The sequence below is a fragment of the Sceloporus undulatus genome, chromosome 3, assembly GCF_019175285.1.
Source record: "Sceloporus undulatus isolate JIND9_A2432 ecotype Alabama chromosome 3, SceUnd_v1.1, whole genome shotgun sequence".
NCBI classification, from domain to species: domain Eukaryota; kingdom Metazoa; phylum Chordata; class Lepidosauria; order Squamata; family Phrynosomatidae; genus Sceloporus; species Sceloporus undulatus.
The window spans coordinates 106671869-106680906 of record NC_056524.1 but is presented as its reverse complement, the minus strand read 5'-3'; the positions used below and the strand labels follow the sequence as shown (position 1 = coordinate 106680906).

At 37.5% G+C, this 9038-nt stretch overlaps 1 protein-coding gene across 1 annotated transcript; it reads right to left on the bottom strand.

Moving 5' to 3' along the window:
- Positions 1–748: 748 nt before the first annotated feature.
- Positions 749–7512, bottom strand: ATP4B (ATPase H+/K+ transporting subunit beta). The gene is made up of 7 exons (XM_042460481.1): positions 7401–7512; positions 6399–6527; positions 4971–5084; positions 2789–2988; positions 2261–2317; positions 1297–1386; positions 749–950 (listed from the first exon to the last, which is right to left on the bottom strand). The coding sequence occupies exons 1-7, from the start codon at positions 7510–7512 to the stop codon at positions 789–791; spliced, it is 864 nt and encodes a 287-aa protein (XP_042316415.1). The 3' UTR covers positions 749–788.
- Between the last annotated feature and the right edge of the window lie 1526 nt (positions 7513–9038).

Here is a 9038-nt window from a genome sequence, read left to right as displayed (position 1 = left end):
AGTTTCCTTAGAGGCTTTAGATGCTTTAAAACGTCCTTTTCCAGCACTATGCCACATCATATGCATCTTAAAATATACAAAGTAGATATCATACAGCTGTTGTGGTGTCTGTGTGGGAGACAATTTGTTGTTGTATGCCATCATGTCCTTCCTGATTTATGGCGACCCTGAGATCATGGGGTTTTCTTTGCAAGATTGTTAAAGTGGATTTGCCATTGCCATTCTCTAAGGCTGAGAGAGTGTGACTTACCCAAGGTCATCCAGGGAATTGAAACCTGATCTCCAGAGTTGTAATCCACTCAAACCACTAGGCTGCGCTGGTTCTGAGTGAGAGAATGTTCTACTCAAATTTTAAAATTCAAAAATCACATCTTGCAAGGGTAGGTGTTTCCCCCACAAAAGGGTATGTTACATGAGTGGTGTCACATGTTTTTGCAGTATGTGTGGCTTTATATTAGGTGGTTTAAGCACCTCTGATGAAATCATACCATCATTGGCTTACATTGGGCTGCTGAGTGTTGTGGAACAGTCAAGCAGAATCATGTTAACTTGTGTAATAAAGCACTGTTATAAAATAGAGACTGAAAGTAAGTTTTATACAGTTGAGCATTACTGAGCTGATGAAAGTTTTGATATTTCCATTGTCCACAAAGCACACAAGCATTCTGTATTAAACTATAGATATTTAAAAGAGAAATCATACAAATAAATACAAAATTATATGATACATAAATATTTAGTTGTCCAGTGTTCTTAACTCTTCAGGAGCTGATCCATGCTGTTACTGCTTAACTTTGTATCCGAACTTTGAATTCCACTTTTCCTTCATATGGATCATGAGGATTATCTGAAGTAATTCCAGTACCAACAACTCTACACACCACATGTATTTCTTTGTTTATGGGGAGGTTGAGAAGCTTTACCGCTACCAGTGGATTGCTGTAGGTTGGCTTAGATGGAAATAAAAGTATAAAACATTTGTCATTCTGTTATCTAAAAAGGTGGACAATCTTTAGTGAATGTGGCCCCACCTTGCTCTCCCCACTCCAACCCATTGCGGACCTTTACCCTGAAGTATTGAAATTTGGTATTAATTAGAACAAGGTGCATGCTATTTAAACATGCTTTGAAGGAGAAAAATGCTCATTTTCTGATGCTTATACCCTGAATATCAGTGGCACTGTGGCATATTTTGTGAAGATTGCCAACAGGTGTTTGTAGCCATGGGCTTCATGTTGCCCTTTTTTGATTTAACACTTTCAGAGGGAGAGCACACTTACAGAGACAAAAACATACCTGTGCTTTACATCCATAGTAGGGGAAGTAGTGGAGTTTAAAAGTTCCATTTTTAGGATAATAATGTATATCCAGTGGGCTCTCATCATTCTGTTGATCATAAATAGGACATGTGTTAGCACTTATAGTATGTGATACAATCTAATCTTAAGGTCCTGCAGCATTTGAGCTGGCAATATTTCATATACAGTGGTACCCCGGGATACGAATTACCCAGCTTACGAATTTTTCGGGATACGAAAAAATCCCATAGGGATTTATTGTTTCGGCTTACGAAGGTTTTTTCGGGTTACGAAAAAACCTCGGCGCTATTTTCAATGGAAAGGCCGCCACCGGAGGGCAGCAGAGAGCTATTTTTTCCATTAGCGCCTATGGCAATTCAGGTTACGAAGGTTTTTCGGGTTACGAAATTAGCCGCGGAACGAATTAATTTCGTAACCCGAGGTACCACTGTAGTAGACCACGGTATGCTATTACAAGTTGCATCTGAGTCTAGTTGAACTCATTGGAAATAATTTTTCACTGCTTTGAAACAATGACATGAACCAACAAAATGCCACTTAAATAACATGCGTATTGCACATTTCCTACTATATGAGCATAAAATAGAAGGCCAGGTATTTACCTTTGGGTTTTTTTGTCTTGCCAATAGCTGCGTTAGAAAAACTAGATAGTGTATAGCTTTACTGAGATACATTACTAACTTGAAAAATTCTGGAGGGAAATTTAGGTGTTGACTTCAAAGTAAGGAATGGGATAAAGTACTTTCTGTTCTCAATTGTTCAACAATGATATAGCTTTTGAGGTGAGAGCAGAAGAAGAACATTGATTACACACTTTTTTGTGCAATTGGTTTTGGTTACACATTCCTGTGTAATATGTTGTTGGGCCCTACTACTGCAGTCCTCCGTAAAGAGGCATTTGACTGCTGTTGGGAATAATTGCAAGAATATAACATGCTTACCAATGTTGTGCAGTTCACTTTTGGTTCTGTACCATTACCAGGAAGAAAATTAATAATCTGTAATGTAACAATTTGATAATTAACACAGTGAAAACTTTGTAGTTTAGCATCAGCAAACATGTAAGTGCTTTGCATGAATGTCAGGCTGATACAGATATTAAATAAGGACAAGCAGTGACTGAGAAAAAATTGTACTTAGGGGGCATATATACCCACCTGGAAGTTTGTTTTGTTCTACTTTTTTTAATAGTTTAACTATGAAAGAACATATTTCTGCTCATGTTTGCCATTTCTAGCATGCTGGTGTTGAATGGGAGTCTTTTACTAAAGTGAGGAACACTTGGGCTTTCACTTTTCTGCAGAGACTCTTTCTAATCTACATGTTTTAACATTATTTACACAGCACTGAATATAGTAGAAAGAATAAGGCTCCAAATTGCCAAAAAAATCCCCTATCTAATACTGTAGTTTTACTTCAGTTGTGTTAGCTAATAAGTAATGTTTCCAAATATCTATTTTTGTACTTACTCTGTTCATTTTTATTATTAAACATGGGCTTCCTTCTGGAAAACCGAACATGGGATCCAGTAGACCAGAGCAATTATCAAGCATATCTTGTGTAAATTTGCAAGAATATTTTGTGTGGTTTGGACCATCAAATGTCGTTTGGATGAAATATCCTTCCATGGAACAGTTGATATTGGTTTGTTGTGCAGTTTCATTGTAACCTACATGTGTTGATAAAAAAAAAAAGGAGGGGGATAAACTTACATTTCCACCTGCATACAGAAGAAAAGACACACAGTCACAGTGAGATAATGGGAGTTGTAAGTAACATCTGCATGGATCTATATTGGGGGCTGCTTGACCTCTATTGCTTGGATTCTAACTAGATCACAGAATATTTGATGTTATTCCCTCACCTTTTGCTTGGGCTCTTTCACACTACAATCATAACACTATGATGCCGCTTCAGTTGCCATGGTTCCATTCTATGGGATCCTGGCACTTTCAGTTTAGATATTTAGAATTGTCATCCAGAGAGTCTGCTTTTTGCTACCTCACTGAACTAGCAATCCCAGGACTACATAGGATGCAGCCATGGCAGATAAAGTGGAATCATGGTACTACTATTGTGTAGCGTGAAAGAGTTCTAGGACACATGTGAAATTAGACAAGACCTTAGTCTGAATTCTATCAGATTGACCCTGCTTGGAGGTAGGCCTTAGCACCAGCCTTGATGCTCTAGTACTAAAAGATACATATAGCTTCTCTGCTTTCTTTGAAAAAGATTTTTAAGATCTTTGGCTAGGTGTTGGTTGTACCTTGTTGATTTCAGTCAATATTGCACTGCGTTTTTACAGCACTATTATTCCACTTTAGCAGTTATGGCTGCCTCCTGTGGAATTCTGAGGTTTGTATTTTAGTGAAGCCTAAGAGCTCTCTGAGAATGCTAGATGCCCCTCCTAAACGGCAATCCCAGGATTCCATGGGAGAGACCCATAGCAGTTAAAGTGGAATAAAGTCGAAGAGCCCTGGTCGCTAAAATGAGTACCCAGCTTTTTGGTGGAAATTAGCTTACACATTGTAAACTGCTTAGGGAGTGCTTAAGTGCACTGTTAAGCAGTATAGAAATGTACTTGCTGTTGCTATTGGAATAATAGTGCTGTAACAGTGTAGTGTGATATTCATGTTACTTGTTATATTTAATAATAATAATAAAGTTTTTATTTGTACCCCGCTCCTTCCCAAGATCAGGGCGGCTTCCAATCAGATAATTAAAACAGAATAAGTACATATACATAAAACAACCAAATACAATAAAAACAGGCTAAAATGCCCCATTAGCCCAACCTCTTGGCCACGAAAGAGGAGGAAGGCCCACAGGATTTTTAGTCGGGGAATGCCTGTTGGAACAGGAAGGTTTTCAGGTCCTTCCTGAATTTAGTAATGCTGTTTTTATTATCAGGTGCTATAGAATATTGAATAAATAGTATATAAATTATATAAAATGTATTGCAAAAGAGTTCATTATATTTTGCAATGGGGTTTGAAGATGAAAGATACAAGATTGCCCCGAAGAATAATTTCAATTCAAAACATTTTGATCTCAGTAAAGTGCATTTTTGCTTAAGTGTAGGTTTCTTCCCTTTTATGTTTGTAGAATGAATTTCCTTGCATGATGATGATGATGATGATGATTTTACTACAAATGTGTTGCTGAAGTCCTCAGTTCAAGATGCAAACTGTGGAGTCGGTGCTTGAATCCGTGGATGAAAAATCCATGGATATGGTGGGCTGGCTGTAAATTGCAACTTGAAAATCCACATTGGAATTCATGATCTTTGAAAGATTATCTGTATCCATAATTCAGTTTTAGTTTATACTTAGAAATAGCAATTTAAATTCATGTCTTTATGGCCATACTTGTGTTCATGGAATAATGGCATCCTGTTATAATGCTACTGTCTCTAAAAATTATAGGATATAGATAATCTTTCAAAGATCATGATATTGCTTAGATATCATAAGTCAGAAGAATCATACATCATCTCAAAATAATGCAACAGTCTATAATTCTAGGTATCATTCTTCAATCTGAACCAAATTCAATGATTTGAGTCTGCCACAAAAAACTGTTTGAAATTCCTACTTTTCTCCCTACTCTAACCAGACCATCTTTTCCCCCAGTCTTTCCCTTCCCCTTTACCTGAAAGAAAGCTTTGAAGAGTCTTAACAAAACCATCCCAGGATTGCTGATCAGAAATATTGTAATAAATTTCCAGTCCTTTTTCGCCATACACATCTGGTCGTAATGTCACCCCTTCATTCAAAACAGTTAAAATTGAAGGCATAAAGAAGAAGAGAATAAACAATGTCAGTGTAGGTAGATTATCTCTGTTAATTTTAACTAAATCTATGGGATTGGAATAGCAAACTCTTATTCTTAGCAACAGTCTTTAGATTACTGTACAATATTAGAAATCTGTTGACAGGAATATTTGTACTTCTGTTACATGATTTCACAGACCATATTTCAGCTGCTTCCTAAATTTAAGAATTGAAAATTAGGAAATAATTCTAATATTTCAAAGGGCATTTTTCTACTACAGTTTTGAAATCCCAATTAAGAAAATGCTGAATCATTTGTTACTTCTAACTCTTTTATCCATCAGTTGTGATAACCAGCCTTTTGTTTTCATTGACTATATTCTGCTACCACACTGCAGAATTGATGCAATTTGACACCACTTGAACTGTTATGGCTCCATGCTATGGAATCTTGGAATGTGTAGTTTGTTGTGGCACCAGAACTCTGACAAGAAGCTAAATATCTCACAAAGGTACAAATCCCAGAATTATATAGCATTTGAGCCATGGTAATTAACGTGGTGTCAAACTGCATTAATTCAGTGTAGATGCAGCCTTTGTCACTATTCAGTGAGAAGGTTGTAACTGTAGTTTAAAGTAAGGAGGCTCATTTGAATTTTCATACTGTGGCTTATGGCTCATGATAATTTGTCAAAAAAGTACGGCCTTATATCCTTTGTAAATTTGTCTTACTTGACAATGCTCTAAAACTTGAGCAAAATTAGAATGAGTTTGATATTAGATCTCACAGCCCTAAGAATGATTGCTGATATTCTGCATCGGCTACTTAGTTATATATGCATAGCTAATATCTGCCAGAGCATCCCCACCCCCCAACCCACTTTAAGGGCCAGCAGCCAAATCAGATGCAGGAGGTCTATTCAGTTGCCAATTTGCTTGCGGGGAGGATTGCATTTCCATCTACCTCATACCAGCAGCTAGTGAGGCTGCAACAAGGACTTGTGACAGGGTTCCTGCTTCTGAGTGTTGCAACCTCACTTGCTGGCAGGAAGGAGGTAGAAATGTCATCCTTCCTCCTACATCAGCAGCTGGGCAGATCTCTCACTTGATCTGGCTGCTGGCTGTTCAAGTAGGCTGGAGAGGGGATTTACATATTCTTACTGCAAGGCTATGTAGCCTTACTGTATGCAGAGCAGTTACAAATCCATAACTGCAACACTGAGTATTGGCCAACATGTTTAACATAAATGCAAAGTCTTTAGTGGATTCTACAGCTTTAACTGAATGCACAGAAATCTGATAGTACCTGGTGATTTTAATCGATCTTGGTAGTCCGGTGTATATGGATTGAGTGTCTTCATTAAAGAGTATATTGCAAGTGAGAACAGCCCAGTCATCACCACATAGAATGCAACATAGTAAAGGCTGATCCATACTATTAAGAAAACATTTGAAATAAATTAAACTTCCTTTAAAACTTCAAAAAAATCAGGATATTGATTACTTTCTAGTGCTACATACTCGTATGATTCAGTGTCTGTTTAGCACAACAATGAAGTCTGTGTTAAGAACAGTTAAAGAACAAATAACCTATTTAGCATTAGAAATTCAAAAGTGTATCTGTAAAGGAATATCTCATCCTCCCTGTTAAATATTCTAGTGTTTTGAACAGGAAATACAGCAATCACCCTTGACTTTTGAAGGTGTTGAATAATTCACCTTTTTGGGAGATGTGCGGATAGATTACGCAACTGGCTAACATGCAGGTTCCAAGAGGACAATACAAGCTGGAACAGCAATAGAATTTGGCTTAGAGAGGTTAGACTAAATGAAATAGCATATCCTGTCACTGAAGTAAAAACTGGAAACCTACCAGTATGATTTTTGAATAATGAGAGCCATTAGGGCTGAAGGGTGGGATATAAATACCTAAATAAATAAATAAAATAAATAAAAATACCAGCGTGGACACTAAGACAGAAGAGGCAATGACCTAAATGCAATTGCTAACAACAGACCCAGCAAACCTATGTGATTTACATGTGTTGTCTTACCATTCAGCAGTTGGCACATGAAGTCTAGTTGGGAATAGAAATTGGATTTGGGCCAACAAATTTCCAAAGTAGATTTTAATAAATAATTTGTAGCTATCACTGGGTTATACAAGAAATGGGTAAGCAACTTCATGGTGATATAAAACATCTTATTAATCCAGAATTTTAATTCTAAAAAATAGTCAGATCCAAATTTCAACAGTATATAAACCACCAAATTACATTATATTTAGGTTTTTCTTGGGAACACATACCCCAGTTAATCAAGGTTCTTCCCATTAACTGTCCTGTATCTGGGTTCCATAAGAAACGCTGGAAATTTTCCATTCTTTGGCTACAGGTCTTCTTTTCATTTAATGTTGCCATTCTTTCTGCACTACAAAACTAGGATCTCCAAAAAGCAAGCTCTTCAACTGCTGGCCAAGGAGCTGACCAGGTAACTATTTTGATTTTATAGCCTTTTCCCTTGAAGGTCATTCAAATATAACCATCATCAGCAAGAACTGATAGTGGCTCATATCTGTTCAGAGTCATGATTTTTTAAAAAAAACACCTGATAACATTCAGTTGGACACTGAAATTAATTCCTATCAAATGTCCTTTCCCTTCTTCCTCCTTCACATTGCGTATTTTGCACAGAACACGCAATATATTCAACGTGATAGGTGTTATCAAAGTAGATTAAATCAACAAATTCCCCAAAGAACTAACAACCACTGCAGCTACAATGTTTTATAGATTTTCTGTCAATGAACCTGCACAGGTACTATGCTTGACAGGCATTCCAATTATTATTCTTTCACAACATTTTTTAATGGTTAGTTGATCCTTGAGTAAAGACCAAAACAGACTGGCCCAAAGGGGTGGCATGACACTGCCCTTGAAAGAGCCGGGTGAGCACTGTGACAACTGCAGGCCATGGCCCCACTCCAGTGCAAAAAGAGGTGGCAAAATGCCTCCCCCTTTTGCACCCAAAAAGGGCAGCTTTTCTGCTGCCTCAGCGCCTTTTTGGTGCTCTGCGGTGTGCATATGAACACTGCTGTTAGAGCACCATCTGGTCAGGTGGGCAATGTGACCCTGGCTTCAGGGTGGCATCAGGGCATGCATCATATTGCTTAGCAACAGAAAAGAATACCACCTGCACATTTTATGTTTAAAAAGAATAAAATTTTCTTTTAAAGGGAGAGCTGAAAATTCAGAAAGCTGGAGGGTAGTAGCGGCTGGAATATCCCTAAAAGGGACCATGCTCCGACTTTCATTGGCAATACCTGAAAATATCCTATCTCTTTGGCAATGGTTATGTTCCTTCAGTGTTCCTCTTGTTCTATTGCAGTGACATTCCCTCTTATTCTCTCAGTGACCTTTAGGTTTGTGGTCTGCCTTGCAGTGGGGTAGGTGTACTGAACTCTCCCCACTTCCATGGCACTGCCTTTTACAGAAGCTTTGTGTTTCAGGAAGCTACCATATCTTTGATCTAACTAAAGATGCAATAAATAACATTTATCAGAATTCTCAAAAATTTTCTACAAAACTGGAGTAATAAAAGTTAATTGAGTATCTTGACAGAAGGAGAAATGTAATAAAACATGGCTAGATGTTTCCACTTTTCCCATTGTGCAAGGGCATGCATGCTCTTGACCCTCATGAATCTTTCTCCTAGAAGCATGACAGAACAGTGATTCCAGATAATGTGACTGCTATTCTGAATTTGGGTATAGTCAAGTTTGCTAGATAATTTGTGATGACAGAATTTGTGGGCCCTCCTATTAATAATAATAATAATAATAATAATAATAATAATTTTTGTTTGTATTTTCTCGCCTCTCCCAGATGGATCGAGGCGGGATTACAGTCCATTAAAACACATACATCAATATAAAATACATTTGAAA

What these genes read in the sequence shown, in the direction of transcription:
- ATP4B (XM_042460481.1), bottom strand. Translation starts at nt 7,512, where the DNA reads ATGGCAACATTAAATGAAAAGAAGACCTGTAGCCAAAGAATGGAAAAT. An exon ending in AAGAACCTTGATTAACTGGG is followed by an intron (nt 6,528 to 7,400) that starts GTATGTGTTCCC and finishes TTTTCTTAATAG; the next exon opens with TATGGATCAGCCTTTACTAT. An exon ending in TCTTCAAAGCTTTCTTTCAG is followed by an intron (nt 2,989 to 4,970) that starts GTAAAGGGGAAG and finishes CAACACATGTAG; the next exon opens with GTTACAATGAAACTGCACAA.